The 25727-nt window shown below is 32.8% G+C and overlaps 1 protein-coding gene across 2 annotated transcripts in view; it reads right to left on the bottom strand.

The window, feature by feature from the left end:
• Nucleotides 1-25727, bottom strand: part of LOC130230870 (gamma-aminobutyric acid receptor subunit gamma-3) — a 225662-nt gene that overhangs the window by 1652 nt on the left and 198283 nt on the right. Inside the window, exons 6-9 of one of the 2 annotated variants that reach the window (XM_056460169.1) lie at nt 17698-17835; nt 14726-14878; nt 13881-13931; nt 3311-3510 (exon numbers count right to left, since the gene is read on the bottom strand). In XM_056460169.1, coding sequence (XP_056316144.1) covers nt 3311-3510; nt 13881-13931; nt 14726-14878; nt 17698-17835 — 542 coding nt within the window. The remainder of the gene's footprint in view (nt 1-3310; nt 3511-13880; nt 13932-14725; nt 14879-17697; nt 17836-25727) is intronic. The other variant, XM_056460170.1, reaches the window with a different exon arrangement.

Raw genomic sequence — 25727 nt, forward strand, 5'->3', positions numbered from 1 at the left:
TTTCTGCAGCTCTTTGTGGAAGTTCAGTGGTTCTTTGACTCCTATAGGGAAACCAGTTTAAGTTATATATAGTGCCAGTATTGGTTCTTTAGTTGTTCTTTGTGGTGGGTAAGCTGCTACATATCACCATCTTTAAAGATATAGGTGCTATGTAGCACTTAAAATGGTTCCCCTATGATTACAAGCCAAACAGCTACTTTTAGTTCAATTCAATTAAATCCATCTTTATTTCTATAGCGCTTTTACAATGTAGATTGTGTCAAAGCAGCCTAACATGGAAGTTCTAGTAAATTGAAAATGTGTCAGTCCAGTTTCCAGAGTTTAAGCTCAGTTTAGTTCAGTTCAGTTCCTCTAAAAACACTTTAAATTAAATATACTAGCCTATTTTATGCATATACAAAATAAACAAACATGCAAAAATGCTTTGCACACAAACTGACCACTGCCTTGCATCTCTGGCACTATTCTAAAGGTTTCCTACAACAATAATCCAAATATTCCACAAAATTAAAACAAATAAACAAATTACACCACTGATTATGAGTGATTCTATTTGCATTTTGTATGCACTGTACACAATACATGACCCCAAAAGAAAGATAGAAGAGTATGCTCATGCATCTAAATAAAGCCTTCACAGGGAGCTGCCATTCAAATCATAAGATCATGGTGGCTTCTAAGAGATTCCACTCACTTGAACTAACAGTGTTTTCTCCGGTGGGCAAGGCAAGTGTGGAATCAGTCTCTCACAGGCAGGTACAGCGACCTCAAAATCTCAGCGTGGCTGTCTAAATCCTTCCTCTAAACCCTTTAGACCACACAGCCAAAACTCTCCAGCAATATTCTGACACTTATTCCCAGTTATTCTTCTCATTACTGTGACAACTAGCAAAGCATGGTAATTAAGCTGCCGAAAGATAATCTATGTGAGATCACCTACAGTATAGAGTGATATTTGTTTTCTGTAAAATTGCTATGGTAATTATCCATGCTTCGGAGCAGAGGTAAGATCTAATCAAAAAGAGTGATTGTCGAGAGTGGGGAATTTCAACAGAGAAACACAATGAATAAAAAAGTAAGATGTGCTTGCTCAACCATAATTTAGCATCGCATTATACAACTAAATCCGCCTAATGAAATCCTATTTCTATAGCATCCTAAGAAATAGCTTTTATCAAATACATAAGGAAAAAGAACTTCTGCCTGTATGTAGTGGAGTAAGAGCCCATCACTATTTTTCTTTACCAAAGTATAACACTTGTAGACTTGTAGCATATACATTCTGTCATTGGATGGGTATTTTTTGCATTATATAGTGTAAAACTAATGATGTAATGACTTGTTTTCTAAACTAATGAATGTTTTTACTCTGTTATTTAATTGTTTATTTAATTTTTTGCCTTTTGTTTTTGTTCTACCTGCTTTCTGGAACTGTTCTTCATCAGACTCGAACCCTGTCATCTACTCCACTTAGCGTTTCAAGTCCGTGTACATGGCAAGCAACTGGGCAAACTGGCAACAGTGGAAATGACGTCATCACGGAGGTAAGTGGTCAGCTGCTAGCTCCAAAAAAAATGAAGCTGTCGGCAGCGTCATACTGCCTCCTAGCATTCGTTTTTTTTTAAAAAGTGCAGCCATACGTAGCTCTGGCTACATAATTCACGCTCTCAAGAAATGTATACAGGAGTATGTTTTCACAATGAGCCTGTGTTTATAGTAATACCAGATAACTTGACTCAGACTGGTCAATAGTTGCTGTATAATTGAATCTAATCTAATCTAATCTAATCTAATCTAATCTAATCTAATCTAATACAGTAAATACACTGCATACACTCTGTGTAAAATATTAAGCAGCACAACTTAATATGCTTTACAACATTGTATTTAAATTAATATTGAGCAAGAAAAAATAAATAAATAAAATTTTATATATATATATATATATATATATATATATATATGATTTTTAATGAATTTTTGTAACACTTAAGTGGGTAGTGTCTGCTTTAATTTTAACTTTGTCTTAGCCATAATTATTAGCTATATGTGAAATTCATTATTTCATGAAATTTTCTTCGGCTTAGTCCCTTTACTCATCAGGGCTCGCCACAGTTGAATGAACCGCCAACTTATCCAGCACATGTTTAACACAGCGGATGCCCTTCCAGCTGCAACCCAATACTGGGAAAAATCCATACACACTCATACACTACGGCCAATTTAGTTTATTAAATTCACCTATACCACATGTCTTTGGACTGTGGTGGAAACTGGAGCACCCGGAGGAAACCCACGCGAATGCAGGGAGAAGATGCAAACTCCACAGAGAAATGCCAACTAATCCAGCCAGGACTCAAACCAGCGGCTGTCTTGTTGTAAGGCGACAGTGCTAACCACTGAGCCACCATGTCGCCACATCATGTGAAATTGTAAGTCTTTTTCAAATATTGGCCAAATGCTGTTTAATGGAGAGTTTCTTCTCCACAAAAAAACATAATAGTTTAAATAACTTATTTCTAATCACGAATTTCTTTTGTCTTTGTTATGACAACACTAAATATTTTACTGGTATTTTGCATAATACAGTACTTTCATTCAGCTTAAAGTGCAATTTAAACACTCTCTTAATTTGGTAAGACATTTTAATTAGACAAGTTCATTGTACAAAAGTGTTTTTTTTTTCTGTAGTAAATATAAAACAATTTAAGAGGGCTAATAATATTGACCTTATTGAAAACTTATTGAAATAACACCTCCTCAAGAATACAACTATAATAAAAATCATGCTTATAGTGGAAAAGTGTTCATATTCTTTTTCTATGCTATAAAAAACACACTGCAAACACTAAAACTTTCTATCACTAAAACAGAATCTATTCTTCATTCTTTGTACTTTTTTATAGATATTTGTTTATACTATTATGCTATAACAATTAATGGTAATTAATGTTAATTACACAAACACACAAAGTAAAACGTATCAAAGCTATCATCAGAAACCCTTGAAAATACTTGAGATTTTTTAGGTGATGATGCACATCGCTACTCTCTGAATCGAAACAAAAAACAAGCTGATTCCAAATTAAAAGGATTAACTCCTGAATACATCCAAAATTGGCCATGGAATATGTCAATGTTTTTCACATAATGAAATCTGATAAATGTCCAGAATATCATGACGTCCCTGTGCCAGCAAGACAATAAAACCCTTACATATCATATCATGTGAACAGGATACACAGCTTTCTCCTAAAAGTAGAACCCAATCTCTGCAGCATAAAATCACTGATGCAGAACAAATGCTCACCGATCGTTTGGTCTTGTTGCAGGTTGGTCTGCGGGCGCTGTAGGAGTAATAATTGAGTGTGGCATACTCCATGAGAGCCGCGAAAACAAACAAGAAGCAGACAGTGACGAACAGGTCCATCGCTGTGACATACGAGACCCTGGGCAGCGATGTCCGAGCCACCGTGCTGAGAGTAGTCATGGTTAATACCGTTGTTATTCCTGCATAACCAGAAGAGAATATTAGACAGAAAGGCTGGTGACAGGGGAAATGTCTGCTAATGAAAAATATGAGCTAAATCATCTAATGCGTATGCTGACATTGTTAGCATGTGTAAAATGTAGTTTGATATCTCGGCTGAATAGAAAACACTGTCATTTTTTGGCTCTAAACAAATTATGCTGTGCTATTTTACTCTGCAAAGCTGATTAAATGCTATGAGACTCCATTTCTTTGGTTGTTATGAGGCAGGCATGACAATAATGTAACTTGTGCATAATAACGTAAATGAATTAGGCTTATTGGAAAATTTCTATCAATATAATGTGAGTGTTTCAATGGTTTGGTGTATTCAGTCTTGCTTTAGCTTTATATCTGCTCTACTGTTTTTTTTCTCATGCATTTCAACTATTCAAAATGAGACAGTTAATGCAGGTCATTATATTATTATAACCATTTTCAATATACATCTCATTTGCACCTTTTTTAGCCATTCAAAGTGAGATGTAATGCATGTCATTATAATTCTAGCCCTATTATTAAAATTTCACTAAGGTTGCATTTATTTGATCAAAAAACAAAGACGTGAATAATAATTATGTAAGGAATAATTGACGATGGGGCTGTTAAATTATAAGTAGGATAATGCCCCTCGAGTGTGCATTATTTTCTAAGGCTTTCATGGAGGGAGTCTATTATTTCTCTTATATTACAGTTACCACACTATGCTGTTCGGGTGTTGTATTTAAAGAAATTTGTCAGATAATTTGTGTACTACTAGTTTCTTAAACATCTTTTCCAAAGTTTTGATTTGATTTTTGACAGCTGTATGCTACAAAGCAATTGAAATTCAGAATAGTGATATGGAACTGTAACGCTGTCAAGACATGCCTGAGTGTAGTTTAGCCTTGGGGCTGAATTAATCATTTAACGGCCCTGCAGTACAGGTATATCTTCATTTATACAGTATACGCTGCATCTTACTGTACCCCATGATTAGGCCCACATGGAATCTGCGCACACAGAAATCCATAAATGTCCACAGATTTTTAGCCCATCGTTGAGTTTATGTATTTACTTGGGTAAATGTGTGTATATTTATATTCAGTCAGTTTTTTAATTAATTTCAATAATATTATTTGTATATAATAATATTAATATTAAAATATTCATTTGATTTATTTACAGTTGAGTTTGTAAAGTAATATTTTCTGTTTTTTGTAGATACATTATATGACAGACTTGCTTTGTTTGCCAAATAAGTGGATCAAAATGGATTTGCATTGTAAACATTAAATAAAAGTTGAAAATTTATTATTTTTTTATTTAATTTCTTAAGTTTTTAGTTATGATACTCCCAAAATCATTCTGCATAAATCCACACATATATATATATATATATATATATATATATATATATATATATATATATATATATATATATATATATATATATATATATATATATATATATATATATATATATATATAGATATTATTTATTTTTATTTATTTATTTTTTAACAAAATTTTCCACAGAAATAGCAAAAAAAATTTCTCAGATTCTGTCTGGCCCTACTCTTAAGTAGAAATGATTTACATAGTGATATAATAAAAGCAAAGTATTTCCACCTTACTGTGCTCTCCACTAATATTTTAAGGTTATAAAAAAGGTTATTTATTCTTTTAATATTTTGCACACACACACACACAACTCTCATTGACAACAAACAATTGCTAACACAGGACAGTTTGATATAAAAATGAAAAATTATATATATATATATATATATATATATATATATATATATATATATATATATATATATATATATATATATGTATGTATGTATGTATGTATGTATGTATGTATGTATGTATGTATGTATGTATGTATGTATGTATGTATGTATGTATGTATGTATGTATGTATGTATGTATGTATGTATGTATGTATGTATGTATGTATATATATATATATATATATATATATATATATATATATATATATATATATATATATATATATATATATTATATCTTTGTTAAATGTATGTGATGTTATTATTGACACACCTATGACCTCATATGATAAAATTTTAAAAGTACATTTCTATTGGTATTTAAAATAAAACTGTACACCTGTGTGACTAGTAACAGAAAATCGTTAAGCCATTACCTTCTGTTTCAGAGGGCTATAAATATGTGGTATCACATACAATAGGCCAAACTTTGTCATTTATCACAGTCGTTAAGATCAAAGAATTGTGATTTAGTGGCAAAAAAAGATCATAAATGGGAAGTAGTTACAAGAAAATACCAAAAACACAGAAAATGCCCACCAACAGGGCAAAAATTAAAAATTCAAGCCACATGGATGTGCTTTGAACCTGGCTACACTGCAAAAACTAACCATAAATTAGCAGTTTTCAATATTTTATGATTCATGCTTTTATTTTTCCCCTTTTATTTGTGCTTTTAAACTGATTTAGGTGGCCTTGGTCTTTCTTCCAACAGCTTTTAACCACGAAAAGTTAGAAAAAGTGACTTTTATGAACATTTTTAATAGTTTAAAGCGATATATTGTCTGGGATGGGGTTGTACATTACGGTACAAAAACTGCCAGTACATTTTCTGTTATTTTACAAACTCATTTCATTAAATATAATAATTTCTTATACATTCAATTATTTCAAACTGCTAAAATGTCAATAAACGTCACTTTGTTAAACTGTAGAGTAGAATTTTAAACATCATAAGTTCACAGAACAGAGATCAACATCCCATAATGCAATTCACAACCGTAAATAGATGGAAAACGCTTATGAATCATAATATACGGGACATGTTAATTAACAGATATTTTTTACAGTGTAGTAGAAGAGTGTGTCTATTTTGTCACTGTTAAGAGAAAGGTTAAAAAAATGCTCCTAGAATCAAAGCTGGAGAAGAACAGAAATGAGTTGAGTCTTGTCATGGGGACAGACATTCTCCAAAACTACAATCCGACATCTGAGGGATGCCAGTATTTGTGTATAGGGCACTATAAACCACCACTACAGCAAATTACATGCCTTTATTGTTATTTTTTCCTTTCAACAAGACACCGTTCCAGATGCTGAAGTTCTTTTGTTGTGTTTCATAGGAACAGAGACACCTGCAAATGAAAAAAAAAAAATCCACCCACACGAACAGGCAGAATCTGAGAAGCGAGTACAATGTCATCTCCGCTCTTGCATGGGCATTTAGAGCTGCCTCAGAAAACCAGTGACTGTGCCCCTGTTTTGCAAAGGTTTCTATGGAAACAAGCAAGCTTCATCTATTTCAGACAGAAAATTCGCACTCCATTCCTTTTTTCCTCAGCTGTTGCTGGTCATTACCTTCACCTGTTAGACTGACCTCCCCTCATACAGTGGCACTTATTTAAAAGACTGCCTGCTTGAGTTCGAAAAGCATGTGAATGAAATATGCATTTCAAAATGGTACTATTTCCTGAACTGCTAAGCTCCATTTTAGCCTCATTAGTCCTCTGACATTTTTTTATTATTTTTGCAATGAATAAGAATGACATAATAACTGGCTAACATTGTAAATCTGTACTTTTCAATGATGGTATAGCCTGGATGTTGGGTTGTGGATGAACTAATGACTTTAGAACAGCAGTTTACTGGGTTCAGTGCTGCTCTACTCTTGGTTTATTTAATTTCTCTGTGTGTAATGATTTCTACCTATTTAAAGTGAGACATAAAATGTTTGTCATTATATTATATTAATTATATTATATTAATTATATTATATTAATATTTCACAATATTTAAAATTAATTATTAGGGAATCTGATAATGACAAATGTCTGAATTTACTAGTAGAAAAAAATGGTCTAATAATGTTGTCAATGACAGATTGCAAGGATATGCCTCAAACACAATAATTCAACTTCAGAATTATGAATAGTTGTATTCTGATGTTGTCACTTTACTGTGCATTAATGACCAGGACAAATTTAAAGTCTGTTCAAGTCCACCATTCAAAGTCTATTAAAAATTTAGCATTTTAACCAACAGTAGACCTACACACATTGTTATTGTTTTACCATATGTTTGAGAAATAACAATAATAATAGCCTACTCATATTAACCTTTATTTTACATCTACAGAATCATGAGAAAATCGTGATCTTGATTTTAAGCAAAAAAATTATGATTCTCATTTTAGCCAGAATCGTGCAGCTCTATTCTATACACATATCTAAACACCCATTTTTTATCTTTCCACAGTATTAGGCAACCTTCTGGATCTTTCTTTGGTCAGGCTAATGCACCTATGCACAGAGCGGCGAATATGGAAGACAGACACCGACTGCCCAGAGCTGTAGACCTCTGGGATAAATTTGAACAATGATCTCACTGAGGCTCTTATGTCTGAAAGGAAGCAAATCCCAGCAGCCGTGTTTCAACATAGTGGAAAATCTTCCCAGCAGAGAGAAATTTGTTAAAAGGAGGATGAAATACCTATTATTGCCCCTGGTTTAACATTTTTAAAGCACCTACAGTATTAATCTATTAATAATCGTAAAAGCACTCTTCTGAAGTTAAAGCACTGACATAGTGTTGTTTAAAAATGAATGCAAACATGTCTGAAACACAGAATCTTTTTGTTGTTTCAACCAACTAGATTAACAATTTATAGCTATGAGTGGACATTCCAGTTTAAATGATACAAATGTAGTATTGCAATTAATAAATAAATTGATCTTAAATTCACGACCTGATGTTGGATCTCTAAATATGTTCATCTTAAGCATGTTGTCACAATGACGAATATATTTAGGGATCCAACATCAGGTCGTGAATTTAAGATCGATTCATTTATTAATTGCAATATTACATTTGTTGTATATTGATTGGAATGTCTGTGTGGCTGCTTCTATATAGGAATGACTAACAGAAAATTTAAATTGAGATTAGCTGAGCATAAAAATGCAATTGTAATCTACTATATCCAATGGCTTTACATTACAAAATCAAGGTCACGGCAATCCCAGTTCATTAAAAATGGTTGGTATAGAGCATATTTTTAATTGTACAAGAGGAGGAGACAGAACAAAAAGACTTAAACAGAGACAGACCTTTTGGATCTACTGTTTACAGTAAAAAGTAAAAGCGACTAAACTTCTGTTTATATGTCCATATATTCACACACACATCTACAGTATATATGCGTGTGTGTGTGTGTGTGTGTGTATATGTATGTATATGCATATTTACGTGCATCTTTATGTGCATTTATTTGTACACTATTCTAGTTTATTTGTTTATATATGCATTCACATTGTATTATTTGAGAAATATGTTGTATAACATGCATCACTATTTTCCTCTTTCACTGCAAAAATATGCTTTTCTTGCTTAGATTTTTAAGGGAAAAACTCACTTAATTTTGGAATATCATGTCTTAAAACAATACAATATCTTTTGCTTGTCTAGAAAATGCTTCTTGGTTTAAGAATTTTTAGATATTTGGATTAGAAACTAGACAAAAAATCTAAGAAAAGCATTTTTTTGCGGGGTTTAATGCTGAATTACAGTTTTTCTCAGTCACTATGCTGCATTTCTCACTACACTATTTACATTTGCACAACAGTTAATGAATTTCTCAAAACAATTATTCATTTGTGCACATCATAGTAGCAGTTTCTCATTCCATCCAACAAATTGCGAATGCTTTTGGACATGCATCAATTGCTTTCATACAAATCTCTGCTGTTTTATAATATTATCAATTGCTTATGTCATGTCAGTCAAAATTAACTAAACTTGTGAATGTTGGCGAGTCATTCCATATAAAACTAAGAGTCCTCATTTCATTACTTTGAGTCATTACATACAAAAATGTTGAACTAGTTGTCAAAATCTGTCAAGCTAATTTTATAAAACTTCTTAAATCTTTTTTTTTCCTGAAAATGTCTATTAAATTTAACAATTTCATGAATGATTTACAGACCTACTGTATGTACAGTGTGTTGTAGGTTCACCTCCAATATGTACTGCAATATTGTTTACAGTTGTGCACAGCTCTTCTCAAAGGAAGTTTTTGTTTGTTGTAAATAAGGGTGCATTTATTTTTTGGCACAATGCTGTGGATAAATTAGAATTGCAAAAAGCAAATGCAGTAAAAATCCTCACTAAATACAGTTATGTCTAACTTTACTGTAGTTTTCAAATGGCTGTGCAAATAGAATCTAGTCATGTCTTGAGCATTTTCAGGACGCATCACCAAAATTGGACTTTTTTTTGCATTGGAAAAAATTTAGAAAGTGAACTGTCATGATGAAAACATGACAAAGCCATTTGACTATCTTGTTCATAAACAATGATGTCAGGACTTTTCATCTTGATGACTCTGACTCTTTGATTGACATGAATACTTGCTTTTGAGGAATGAGCAATCCATTTTGAGCAAGTGACACACTTTTGCAGGTTATCAACTAGGTTTTGCAGTTTGTACTAATTGTTTTGAGAAATGCATTAATTGTTGTGCAAATGTAAATAATTTTGTGAGAAATGCACCAAAGTGACTGAGATAAACTGTAATAATGATTGTTGAGTTGACCGTGTGTTCAATATATTATTTTAGTATTGTTTAGATATTCTAATGAGTCATGATATCATAGTGTTTAAAAAAAACTCCAAATGCACCTGATCTCCATGACCTTGATGAAGGCAAGCACTTGCCGAAATGTGTTGGTGCATAGCCAATAAAGAGATAGCCAATAAAGGCTTTTAAAATATTTTTTACACATTTGCCAAGTGCCTTTGACTGACTTTTGCTATTTATTCTGATGTCTGATTATCCAAAGAGCACAGACACCTTATTTAAGCTACCCCTGAGCACTTTGTGTTTGATCATTTCTTCAAAATAAAAAAAAAAATGTAAAAATGATTTAGAACATATATGAAAATGGTAAAAAATAAATAAATAAATAAGATTTGTCCCAAACATGTTTATATTCAGCTGTAAATTACACAATAGTAGTTTTAACTTTATTTAGCTACAAAATCAATATCTTAAAAACATTTGGTATTTTTTCCAACTGTCCTTTTCTGAAGGAAAATAATGCTATAATAGTGATAATATTTTCAACTCAAACTGGTAAGAAATTTTACCAAACCTCTATAGAATTAAGTAAATATTAACATTGTACTTGAACACTATTAAATCCATATGAATTCAGAATTTTCTCACACTTTCTCTTATGTCGTAGTTCTAAAAATCTCTTACATTTAATATCACAAATAAAACTACAGTATAGGGCAACGATATTTTAGAATTACATTCAGATTTTTGAAACACTGCAAGCCAATTAGAATCCATCCTGCTTTAAAGCTCAAGAGCATTTAAAGCTTCATATAACAAGCTGCAGCATGTGTTAATAATAAATAACATTATTGTGCCTTGATGTGGATAAGCTGTTATCATTATAGTTATTGTTTTTGGTGCGAAAAGAACTGCTCTTGGCAGACTGGCACCCTATACATGACCTCTCACCATTCTTCTAGGTTCTGTTTTGGTCACATCCTTTTCTGACCTGACATTTCCACAGCTGTAAGCCCAAAACCCCCTCTCTCTTCCTACCATTTTATCTCGGCTGCCTTTCTCTCTGGACTCCATCGATCAACCGGACGCCTGTAAAGCAAATCTCTACTTTTTCTCCTGCTCCCTTTCTTTCTACTGAAGGTGTAATGACTTCTTTTGTCAGACAGATTAATTGCATTCATCCTTCTTTTTCTTCTGCAGAGTATGTTGCCAGTTTATTTCTTTTCTTCCAAACATATATTGTGCAGACCTTTTCTTCTCATTTTCTTTGCATTGAGCTACAGTATAGTATTGGTGAAGATAACCAATTTATGTCAATCTATGGTCTTGTTTTTGTGACCGTCACTGATCCTGCTTTTTAGTTTTAGAAAACTCGCTGGAAACATTGATCTGTGGTGTGCTAATCAAAACAAGACAGAAAACACTCTTAAAAATAAAGGTTCTTGATTGCCATTAATGGTTTCAAGAAGAACTTTTAGCATATTTTCTATTCAATTAAAGTTTATTTAGAGTGGAAATACACTCAAAAAGTAATATTTGCTTTTTGTTCAAAGTACTTATTTAAAATTTGATGAAATAACACAATTTTTGAGTTTTTTTGAAGACAACTTAATTGTTTTATGTTTAATCCACTTAATTTTGTAAAAACTAATAAGTTAACTTAATTCCTTCATGTTGCCCCAACACAAATCAATTGTGTGGAACCCAGCATTTTTTTTCCAGTATAGGTTATTTTGTAAACTGTTCTTTACACTAAGTAAAAATGTTTTTTTTAAGAACTGTTCACTGAAATGTTAAATGTTTTTATATTTTATTATGATTATTATGATTATTATGATTGTGATTATGATTATGATTATTATTTTAATGGAATTACTGTGAAACCCATAATTTGCTCTTTTTATTTGTGCAAATGAAAGTTAAGTATACAGTATATGTTATGAGAACCATGCTACTATAACAACAGGTGTCATAATATGACTAATATAACACAGATCAAATCCAAATGCTGAATTTGAAGCATCAAACTGATGCAATTGACGTTTTTATTATTGTTCTTCACAGCAATGGACAGGTTCTGAGATACTCACTAATATAAAGCAATGAAAGGTCAAAATGTAAATAAAGGCCTTAAAATAAATAATATGCAAATGAATGACACAACATAGTCAAAATCTTCTGTATTTTGTGATTAATGTTTTCCCCCCACTTATTTAGGCTTTTGAATTGCATTATGGTACCTTGGGCTTTCCTCAAACAACTTTTAACCTTAAAAATTCTGAAAAAGTGACTTTTATGAACACCTTTAATAGTTTAAAAAGATATGTTTTCTGGGTTGGTCTTGTATATTATGTTGTGAAAACCTGGAAATAAGCTGCCAGTACATTTTCTGTTATTTTACAAACTTATTTCTCTATGTATTAGTTCTTAAACAATATCTTGTCTCAAACTAATAAAATGTCAACAAAAGTAACTTTGTAAACTGTAGAGTAGAATTTTCAACATCAAAAGTTGAGAGAGCAGAGATCTACATCCTGTAATGCAATTTATAACCACAAATAAAACAGAAACAAAATACGCAAACTGATAATTAACAGATATCTTTTACAGTACACTGTAAAAAAAATTTGATCAGTATAACAACAAAAAACATAATCCATGTTTCCTTTCACTTTTTCATGTTCACTCAACTTTTGAAAACATCAGCTGCACTGACCTAAAATTATTTGTTAGAAAAAACCTTTAGTTGGGTTGGGATTTGCTCTTCAATATTTGGACTCTCAGTAGTGATTTTTAAACCACACTGAACTGAGCTAAACTGAACTGAACTTAAACACTACAAACTGAACTACACTGTACCAATTTACTATGACCTTTTATGTGAAGCTGCTTTGACACAATCTACATTGTAAAAGCGCTATACAAATAAAGGTGAATTGAATTGAATTAACAAAAGATTATTAGTTTTCTGGAGAGGTGAACTACTCTGTAACAAAACTTTTTATGTTGTGCCAACTTTATATTTTTTTGTCTGCAGATTTTATTTTTGTCTGCAAACTTAGTTATTTCTTTCACCTTTATTTCATAGGACAGTAGAGAGTACAGACAGGAAAGCATCGGGAGAGGAGAGAGGGGAAGGATCGGCATAGGACCTTGAGGCAGGAATCCGTGAACACTGGAGTGCCATGTGTTGACGCACTAACCACTACACCATTGGCATCAACATGTACTCAACTTTTGAAAACGTCAGTTGCACTGACCTAAAATTTCTGAAGATGAGCGAACAAAAAAACTCTTTTGGAAATTGGTACTAAAAAATAATACATTATTAGAACAAACAAACATAATCATTCACCTCTCCATAAAACTAATAATCTAACCCAACTTTTTTGTATTACTGATAAATAATTTTAGGTCAGTGCAGCTGATGTTGTCAAAAGTTGAGTACAAGAAAAAACGAAAGGAAATAAGGATTATGTTGTACTGGCTTAAAAACTTTTTTTACAGTGTAAAGACAGACAGACAGACAGAGAGACAGACAGACAGACAGACAGACAGACATCGAGATAGATAGATAGATAGATAGATAGATAGATAGATAGATAGATAGATAGATAGATAGATAGATAGATAGATAGATAGATAGATAGATAGATAGATAGATAGATAGATAGATAGATAGATAGATAGATAGATAGATAGATAGATAGGACTATTTATATAAATACATAAACAAAAAAAGTTAAGCTGATGAAAAACATAAAATAAAAATTACCTTGACAACAGTGACATTTACCAGGACAGGACATGGACTTAAAGCAGGAAACTATAAAGAAATGAATAAAGCCAACAAAAACAGATGAAGTGTGTTCGTGACACAAGAATGAAAGTGAAAAAAAGAAACACCCTAAAAACAATTATCAAGACATCATAATTTCCCCTTTTTTAAAATGGATCAAACAAAATATGAAAACAAATAATGCACCATACTGTACACTCACAGGCCACTTTATTAGGTACACCTGTCCAGTGCTTGTTAACGCAAATTTCTAATCAGCCAATCACATTGCAATAACTCAATGCATTTAGGCATGTAGACTTGGTCAAGACGCCATGTCATAAACGGTGAATCATCTCAGACTGTTTTTTTTTGAAAATGACAATGAGTTCACTGCACTCAAATGGCCTCAACAAAGATCACCAGATCTCAATCCAATAAAGCACCTTTGGGATGTGGTGGAATTGGAGATTTGCATCATGGTTGTGCAGCCGACAAATCTGCAGCAACTGCGTGATGCTATCATGTCAATATGTACCAAAATCTCTGAGGAATATTTCCAGTACCTTGTTGAATCTATGCCATGGATGATTAAGGCAGTTCTGAAGGCAAAAGGGGGTCCTACCCAGTACTAGTAAGGTGTACCTAATAAAGTGGCCAGTGAGTGTATACCAATCTAAATTTTTGTACTTCTTAAAACAATAAGTCTAAGTATTAACTATAGCCTCAAACATATTTCACATCAAAGTGTATTTGTTGATTTGAAATAACAGTGAAATAAATCATGAATATAACACAAATCAATCGCACAAGGATCAAGTGTCTGTATTAACTACACTTACCTAGTGCTGTTCTAGCTGGTGTTGCATCCTTTTTTATCCAGAAGGAGACCCAGGAAAGAACCACAGTCAGTATGCAAGGGATATAGGTCTGAATTGTGAAGTATCCCATTCTTCTGCTAAGGTCAAAATATACAGTCATCACCACATAGTCACCTGGGAAGAGAAAAAATATGCTGCAGATGAAACATATAGTTAAAAAAGAAGAGTGAATGTCTGTTAGAACATTATTGTACTTACAGTAAATTACTAATAATACAAAACCTTGTTTTTCCCAAACCAAGTCTGCAAGGTCACGTAGCATTTAAATTGATTTTTTTTTTTGACAAGCCCTCTTGTCGGTTTGTCATTTGTGTATGTTTATAAAAGGGTCATCATAACTTTGAAAATATCCAGGCACGCACTTATGATTGCAACATTTTAAGAGTTTTAGCTCTCTTATTTACTAGAATTTTATAGTGTTTTTCAAGGCCATTTTTAAGAAAGGTTTTTAGAAGAAATAGTTGGAACTCCTCCCATGTTATAGCAAAAATGCCACAATTCATATGCAAAAGCTTCCAATTTAACTGATCCTAGAGGTATGCTGTTAACAATGTATCATATTGAATAGTTTTAAGTCTCACAGACTTAATACTTTTGCACACCTGAAATATAAAATGTTCAAAATGACCTTGCTTCTTTTGTGAACTTTTATACAGCAGTTTTCTAAAGGCCTAAACAAAGCCTTTCATTTTTCATTGTAGCCAATATATGTTTTCCTTTTCAATGTTTTCATCATACAGTGATAAACATGTCATTTTTTACCTGTGTCTAAAATAATAGAGATGGAAAAAACAAATAGATTATACTTTGGATCCTTAAAATGGTTTGTAATATGTGGACTATTTTTTCATGCACTGTTATATAGTCAGGTTACAACATGCCAAAGCTATCTTTCCAGAGTTTGAATTCAAGTCCTCTTGGGGAAGCTACTATATGTAATATTAATTTGTTGATATTTGTATCTTGTAAGAAGTCTCCTGTTATTTTACACCCCTCAAAATTTTAACAGAGCTTGACGCAATTTTTACTTCATACATCTTACAATCCTTACTAGGAGCTACTAAGCCCTGAGAAAATGCAATACAGGAGTCTTATAGGATTTATATATTTGATATTCAATCTCCTGGACTGGTTTTCAATATAATGATTTGGTTTTCAATATAATTAAGATGCCAAGAGGGTAACATGTTAGTATAAGGTAAGAATTTGGTTGATCTGGTTGTTATGTAGTTTAAAATCATTATTAAACAGAGACAATGTGTATCTGCTAGTAAATACAGTAGTGCGTAAATAAATCAGGGCATAATGAAATATTTAAAGGTAGTTGCTTGAATAAATATGCCAATGCTAGTTTAGCATAATTTCATAATGTCATTTAAAAGTGGATTTGGATTTATTCTCTGTTGTTTTGGAGTTCCTGGGTTACAAATATATAGTCTAAAACAAAGTTCTAGTACTCCTAGTCCCAAAAGAAGCATTTAAATAAGAAATCTAGGGTCAGGTACATTTAAAGGTGCCTGATACATAGTTTGGAAATATTAACATTTTGCTATATAATTTATTAAAAGAGGACTCTTTTGCTCACTAAGGCTTTATTTTTTTGATCAAATATTAAAATTATTTGACTTCTTAAAACAAAAACATTAACAAATATTAATATTTCAAAAATGTACAGTGTAAGTAAAGACTATTACAATGTTACAGAAGATTTAAATCACATATAAACATACAGTAGCAATACTGCCTTACTGATAATAAACATTACTGACATTACAATGTATTACTAGATTATTACTATACTATAATATTACTATAATGTTAATTATACAAAGTTTACTGAGATCCAAATCATCATCTTAAAATAGTTTGCAGTATTGTGTGGTTTCTGAAAGATAAATAAAGAATTACTAAAACTGCAATCAATAAATAATGACTAAAATCTTTTAAAATCAAAGCTAATATTTTATATATATATATATATATATATATATATATATATATATATATATATATATATATATATATATATATATATATATATATATATATATAGGCCGGGGGGACCAGAGTGAGTGCTCTGACTTTATTATCAACGCATTGCTTGCCATGTGTTGTTGATGTAAGATTGTTCAGGCATATTTAGGCAATAATGATTGTAATGAGTGTGTCTGATGGCTATCAGGACAAACACACATAGTGAGCCGACAGAAACTTCACAGCACCCCAAACAGCAGCAGGGGCCAGTTACTGAATCCAGCATAAGGGTTCTCAACCCGTCCACTACATTCTATCTTTATATTATGCACTGTGTATGTCATAAAGTCACCAGTGCTCAATGCTCAGGATTTGTATCAAAATTTGACTCCAAGGAAAAATTTTATTTCGTGTGCGCGCATCACACATAACCTGCAGCTAAAGTTTCACAGTGGTTTATCATAAACCTTTCATCGATAATTTTTCCAGCAGTTGACAGCATGAACGAACATAAAAGCGTTGTCTAATTGACAAGCAGAGTCTACATATGCTCAAAAGAATCTAAAATGCCAATTGGGATGAATTTATGGTGCATTTTCTAAAGTAATCCTATCTGTATTGCTTTTCGCGTGTATGGTGGCTCTGAACTGTCAAAATACCTCTCAAAACGTTTTTTCTACATATGTACATTACTGTAACGCGTTTTATTCAAAAACATTTGAGCTGGTTTCAGTTCTTAGTTCTTTCATTTTTATTTTATTTAAAATATATTTATTTCACTTGTTTGTTAATTCAATCTCATTTTGTTATTTAACCAATTATTTTTATGCAACAGTCAAGTTGCATGTTAATTTGCTACGTGACGAAAAGGAAATAATTTATTTTTGGCATGTATTTATATAAACCTACCCAATAAATAAATAAATCAGAAAACAAATGATAAAGCAAAAAACAAAGACCTGCGGTAGTCTTGATAACATCAGTTGTGTTCCTCAGTCCCATGAAGTCAAACTGGTAAAGCCTCCACGACTTCTGATCGGCCGCCTGCACTGAGTTCCTCCTCCACTTGTAAATCATTTCATCTCGTGGGTATCCATCTGTAATTACACAGAGCATAAGCCAGTGACCCATAGCGCCCCCTTCACTTGTGATGGATGCCCGAGTGCAGCTCAGTGTCAGGCATTGAGCTGCAGCATTCGTCTGTAGCCCAGAGCATGCTAATAAAACGCACATCACCGGCACAAGAAAGGCAAAGGCAGTGAGAGAGGACAAGTAAATGAGAAGTTTGGTTCGATTATACACAGCATCCATCTTGATGTAGATGCCCAACCTTGAGATGTGTGTTGCTCACGTACAATCTGTGGCCTGGAAAAAAGAGATTTAAACAGTGTGGTCTGTTTCTGAGGGTCAGGAACTTTAATCTGACAAATGATGGCTGCATCGATGATATACATCTCATAAGTATGGTTAAGTGGATGACATTTCAAGTCAAATTCTGCCTTAAAGAAATAGCTCACAGAAAAAATTAAAAAAAATAATTTTGCATAATGATATTCTTCTAAAAAATGATTTAAAAAATTGAAGACATCTATGTGATAAAATAAAAATATACATCAGTCTATTGAAGCCAAACAATAATTAATTTTATTTAAAGAAACTGTGTTTTTTAATTTAATTATTTGATCGATCAAATGTCATTGAAATTAAAAATAATATGAAAATAAAAATGAATTAAATAAACAATTAAAAAATAACACAAATTATTTTTTCCACTTTTTGTTCATTCTTTTTAATTTATTTGTTTACTAGTTAAGCTATTGATTGATTAATTGATTGGTTTATTGATTGATTCATTGACTGATCTTGAGCATCACTGGCATCATTTTATCCCACTAAAGAAAAAAAAAAAAAAAAAAAAAAAAAAAAAAAAAATATATATATATATATATATATATATATATATATATATATATATATATATATATATATATAAATAAAAAATAAATAAATAAATAAATAAACAAAAAATCTGCAGAATATTTTGTGTCCAGTATGACATGCTTTAACAGTATGGGTGTTAAATGGATAATTGACCTCAGATTAAATTGTGTGATTTACTTACACTAATTTATGAAACATATTTTCAAAAAAATATTTTCACAAAGAAAGATATTTTGAAAAATGCTGTGGTGTGGTCAAAATGACATGTGACTACATTGTTTGTCCCACATGATCATAAATAATAAATAAAAATAATAAATATGAATGAATAAATGTAAGAATGAATGAACACTCATTTTCCTTTGCCTTAGTCCCTTTATTTATCAGGGGTCGCCACAGAGAAATGAACTGCCAACTTATCCAGCATATCTTTTACACAGCAAACGCCCTTGCAGCTGCAACCCAGTACTGGGAAACACCCATACACTTTCACAAACACTATGGACAATTTAGTTTATTCAGTTCACCTATACTGCATGTCTTTGGACTGTGGGGAAACCGGAGCACCCGGAGGAAACCCACGTGAACATGGGGAGAACATCAAAAACATAAACACAAAAATGCCAACTGACACTGCTAACTGGAACCAGCGACCTTCTTGCTGTGAGGCTATGGTGCTAATCACTATGTCACTTTGTCGCCAAAATTAAGACATCTATGTGATGAAATAAAAAAGATACATCAGTGTACTGAAGCCATCCAATAGTTTATTTTATTTATAAAACAATGTTTATTTAGTTATTTATTTGATTTATCAAATTTCATTGAAATGAAAAATAATATGAAAATAAAAATGAATGAATAAACACTTGTTGGACATCCATTAAATTCATAATCCCATTATTTGTTACCAGCAAGAGTAATAGATAGTATAGATGCTATAGGGTTAAAGCAAATGAAAAAGTACTTTCTTAATTGGAAAAAAGAAGTTGAAAAATCCTTGTCCTCACCCTGGGTAAATCCCGTTGTGCCATGCTTGTGAACTGTGAGAAATAATTAGCAGTGTATTGTATAGAGTTTATAAATTCTTGGCTCAATCAGCCATAAAGAGGTTGCAAAGGATCAGCAAAAAAACGGTTTCCATTAAAACTCTGTTTACACAAAAGAAATAGATGCTGCCTCCAAAGATGCAGTTTAGAGAGGTTTCTTATTTATTCATTTATTTATTAAAAGTTTGGAATACTCTATATGTTGAGAATGACAATTGTGATTAATCATATGACTTTTCTGTGAGTAAGATTTTTTTGAGATTAATTATTTATATATATAAATAAAAGTCAAGTAAGTGGCGGTTCATTCCTTTGTGATAAACCAGGGAAAAAACATAAGAAAAATGAATCAATGAAATCTGTCAAGTAAGTGCATTAATCAATAACTTTAAAACTGACATCAATTAAATCTTAACAATCTGTTGTCATTTCTGATATTTGGGATTTAGATTTAATGTAAGTAGAACAATGTAAACATTGTATACACTGTAAACTAAGCTTGGTAGATTTAAATAATGTAGTGTAAAACATTGTGAAGGGACGTTTTCATTTGCCATTCACTGACAGTCAGACAGACTCATCCAGTTCATCAAACTCTGTCTTTTAAAATTGAAATCAGAAGCGGAATAAAAAAAATATATATAAAAAATAAATAAATATATATACACACACAACAATTTTGCCTGGTTTTTGAATCTGATTGGCTGATAGTCGTGCGATATACTGCAAATAACAGCATGCGTACCGCCTCTTCACCCTTCACCCTTGTGTATTACTCCTCCCACATACAGTGACAAGCAGAGGACACTCTGCAGTTTGACAAATATTGCTGCTGTTGGGCAACATTATGTACTTTTGAGACTTTTTTTAGTCGAGAATGTAGTTGTTTAGATTGCAACTATGCAGTTTATTTATAAGGATAGTGCCTATTTTAAAATATATATAAATTTCAGAGCATCAAATTCAGTGCATCGGCCGCCTTCAGCCTGTCTGAGCAGACCAAAGAAACGGTTGATGTTCCACCACAAGATGGCAAAAGAGACCACATATTAAGTCCTTAGAGGGAGACAAACAGCATTTTCTCAGTGTAAGTTTCAAACTACAGCTGAACAAATCATTTTAAATCAGGTAAGTGACATTCTGAGTTGATCTCTCAGTTTTGTATTTTAGACTGCTGTATTTATACCACAGAAACTGGTAGTGTTTGCTTTGTTCTGGCTTTTTCTGGATTACTTATTGTGATATCTCGATTGCAACAGAGAAATATTGTGAAATCTTTGTAGATTGATGGCATTTCAGGTCGTTCAGCCTTATATTTTTAAAATGTGAGCAGACATTACCTGTTTTGCCATCACTTTAGACATTACGCTAGAGAATCATTGAAATACTAGCTCTACAGTGACGTTTGTAAACTGGCAACAGTTTCTACTGTTCTGACGTCAGCTGCAAATGTGAATGAGTAACGGAAGAAAGTTGTTCCTCATACAAAAGGATTTTTGAGACTCTATGTTTGATTTTCTTTTTTATACACCCGATTATGGAGTTGAACTGTTGTATAAATGCAATATCCCACTTGTAGCAGTGTGGTATGGCTGTATATCGGCATTGGTGGGACACTAAGGCACTCTACACTGGTGGGCCATATCGCACAGCTACTCGTGATATTTTTATATATGCTAAGTTATTATTGGTAACACTGATAGCAATAAAAAAATTCTTTACCTCTAAATCAGTTTATTAGAATTTTTTCTGAATATTGTGTGCTAAAAATTAATCCCAATAATCATTGTAATTAAATAAAATGTTTAAATATAACACAATAGAACCCAGTTCTGTGCAATATTAGTCCCGTTGAATATAAGTGACTTCTTTCTAAAACAGTGAAATCACCTGCTTCTCTTTTAGTCATGTTGTACTGTTTGTTCCTCAGACATTATAAAAATAACCAGCTGTATCCACACGTCTCCTCTCTTTACATCATATTGAGTTCATTATGTGGAAGAGAAGATCTCTTAATGTTTCCTTTGATAATTACCCTGCACGGTCAGTGTCAGATACATTTATGCTCCATTTCATACAAACAGTTGCCCTGCCACCCCCCGTCTCTGTCTGGCCCATTTGAATTGTTCTCGCTTCATTATTGTATAACCCTTTGGTCATGATGGGCTAAAAGGTACAAGCAAATTCCACTTAATCAGAGGAAAAAATAGCCATTGCCATAGGAACCAGAACAGCATCCGTTGGCTTCAACGGGGTAAAGAAAGCGGCGCTGATGAATCACAGCATGTAAGAGGGAAGAACGGACAGCGGAAGGAAGACTAGGTGATTTAAACCTAATAGTGTGTGTGTGGAGAACGCTTCGCTAGAACAACAAATAACTTTGTAATTTCATCATTCATCAACAAAGGAGGTTACTATTGATTTGTGGAGGACTAAATGCGAGCCATACATTTCAGTTTATACATCCTGCCTCTGTCCGCCACGCTGGCTGAGGATGTCATGGTCAGGTGGGCAAAAAGATTTATAGCTTATCTTATCACCTCTAGCAATACCATCAAATAAGAAAGAAAGAAAATTGATCTTAGTTGAAAACTGTGCGATTTTGCTCAGAGGAAACCTGTTTTTTTTTTTTGAGGATATGTGTTGAACTCAGTTCTTTTTGATGTTTTCTTCTGCTGAAATATTTAAATTTTACAAAACATATCATCAAGGCAAATGCTGCAGCAATTTGACCACAAAATGTTTATCATTATGTGTCAAAACAGTGGCTTACATGTTCTTAAATGCACATACAGTAAAACCAAACTCACACAGAGATATTTTTTAATATTAAACTGTAATCTGAGCCACTGAGATGGTGAAAACTCCAGATGGCATCAAGTATCCAAGTGGTTGTTAGTATCCTTGTAAACATAGTTGGTAATTCCTTAAGGAAGTAATCATAATTCAACAACAGGTCCAATGAATTAGTAAGGGTTAATCAAGGAATTGCCATGCGCTAAAGGATACTAAACGCATGACATGGAGGCAAAGAACCTCCACAAAGTGCATTTACTGTATAATCCTTTAACAAACAGTAAGGCATTGATTATCCTTCTTATTCTGTGATTATTTGGAAAGTTATAATAAAAAAGTCAAACTAGTTTTGCTCTTTGCAGTGCAGTATTTGACTGATTTTCCATCCGCTATTATAAGTTAGATCTAATATTTTCTGTCTTTTAGCAGATATATTATATGAGAGACTTGCTATGTTTACCAAATAAAGTGAATCTAATTGGATTTTCATTTTAAACATTAAATAAAAGTTTAAAAGATACTATTTTTTTATTTCACATATTAAGGTTTTAGTTATGATACTCCTAAAATAATTCCGCAGAAATCCGCAGATTTTTACCAAAATTCTCTGCAGAAATAGCAAAAAACATCCGCAGATTCCGTCTGGCCCTACTAATAGCTCACAGAAAAGTGTTAGCTATTCTTTACAAATCATTTGAGCATCCTGTATTTGTGAGTTGGTTAATCTTTATCAGCTCCCTGGTCAAGCACATGTTGGTGTCGACAAGATTACATAGATGAAAGGTCACTGAGTTACTATGATTGCTACTAATGTTTGAGGGAAGTGCATTTCTTTTGAACAGTGATCAAAACTGATCTTAACCCTCTACTGCGCAGTGTCACCATTTGGCAACATAATACTTATGTTCATTTCCCTGCCATTGTTTCTCAAAGACCAGCATACATTTTTTTTTTGTTGGAAAGAGAAGACCTTAGAGTAGCCAATAATGTACTTCAGTTAAGTCACATGACATGCTGTGTTTTTCTGTAGCGCAATTTCTGACAGACTGGCGTTTATTGTGAGTAGTTGCTGAATGCAAATGTAAACGTGACTAACATCTAGCAGCTAAATGTGTCTGGAAAAATGTTCTTTCTGGCAATTTTCTTTCTGTGTTTACACAGCGCAGAATTCCAGCAAATTACCGTTATTTTCATTAAGGACATTAATTTTCCTCTGGCTTAGTCCCTTTATTCATCAGGGGTCGCCACAGTGGAATGAACCGGCAACTTATAAAGCATATAGGAAACACCCATACATACTCATTCACTACGGACTTACCCAATTCACCTATGGCACATGTGTTTGGGCTGTGGGGGAAACCGGAGCACCCGGAGGAAACCCACGCGATCACATGGAGAACATGCAGAACTCCACACTGAAATGCCAACTGAACCAGCCGAGGCTTGAACCAGCGACATTCTTGCTGTGAGGCGATCGTGCTACCCACTGCGCAAGCGTGATGCGCAATATTTATTTAAAATATGATAATTTTATAATAATTTTAATCAATAATTTCATAACCTAATTTATGCAGTTGTAATTGTGTAATGTCTTTGTGTAATTATTATAAACAGCTACTGTTAATGTGGAACCCTTATTTTGTGTTGATTTTATTAATGTTTGATTAACATTTAGAGATTACACATTTGGTCTCTGTTAAAAATAGAAGTAAAAAAGCTCCAAATACAATTTGAATAACATCAGCATGAGCTCTATTTTTGTGTTATTTGATATGCAAGCAAAGGGGGAAGAGAAATACAGCAATGAAAATAATCTTGAGCGACACCATTGATACAGAAATGTAGGGAATCATCAAGCAGAGTGCAGCTTTATTTCTCACAGACAAAAGCAGAGCGAGTAAATTCTTTAGTCACACATTTTTAAAGGCGATTGCAAAAATCATCTCCTCCTCACTCAATAAGCAGAAGAGCTAGCACACAACATTAGCGTGAACCTGCACAGACACAAAGTCACATTCAGACCAGCCGAGACATGGGTAAAACAATGGCTTTAGTCAAGGACAGTGTGACGGATTTGGCCTTAAGTACTGAAGGAGAAAATGAATATGATGGTTATTGAGGATGAATGGCTAGGGAGTGTTTTAGATCTGCTGAAAGTAGGTGTCTCAGACGGGTTTCAGTGTCGCTGTGGGCCACGCAAGGAGAGATGCGAAAATAAGCACAGGCTGAAAAAAACAATGAAAAGGGTAAACATTCAAAAAAATGAAAGAATGAATGCTTTGAGGCCATAGACAACTGATCACAACCCACTCAGATCCACTCAGTTCAAATCTTTACAAGAACCAAAGGGTGCTGTGCTCAACAGAACTGATGCAAATGAATCAGAAAAAAGAACCTGGCTGAATATCAGCCTGGCTGCAGGGACTATAGAGCTTATATACATGAACAGTGGCGGATTTAGGCATGGGCAATATGGGCGATCGCCCAGAATGGCATCTTGCTAGGGGCGGCACAGGGAGACGGTGAAAAAAAAAAAAAATGAGCCCCAGTAAAAGATTTGAGATACGATTTTACTTGCAAGTGTATTCATTTAGAGTGGTAATCCCAGAATAAAGATGTTAGGGGCCATTCACGCTTGGCGTCTTTTGCACTATAAGTTTGTTATTCTCTATGTGCAACTGTACCAACACTGGTGAAAGCATCCCACAATATTTCTTTCCTCTGGAGAAAGTCTATTTGTTTTATTTCGGCTTGAATAAAAGCAGTTTTTAATTTTTTTAAAAGCATTTTAAGATCAAAATTATTAGCTCCTTTAAGCTATATATTTTTTTCTCAATAGTCTACAGAACAAACCATCATTATACAATAACTAGTCAATGTCTAAAAATATGTAGTCAAATAGATAATAGATAAGATAAAATAAATCAGTCATTAGAGATGAGTTATTAAAACCATTATGCGTTGTTTGTTGAAAAAAAATCTTCTTTCTGTTAAACAGAAATTGGGGAAAAAGCGAACAGGGGGCTAATAATTCAGGGGGGATAATAATTCTGACTTTAACTGTATATAAGAATATAAACTGATTTATATTTGTTTATAATAAATAATTAAAATATATGTTTTTGGGTAGTGGGAGCTTGGCCATTATGTCTAGCAATGCACCTGGGTTAATTTGATAAGCTATATGATGATTCAATGACTTT

This window comes from Danio aesculapii, chromosome 6 (assembly GCF_903798145.1).
Source record: "Danio aesculapii chromosome 6, fDanAes4.1, whole genome shotgun sequence".
In the NCBI taxonomy this organism is placed as follows: domain Eukaryota; kingdom Metazoa; phylum Chordata; class Actinopteri; order Cypriniformes; family Danionidae; genus Danio; species Danio aesculapii.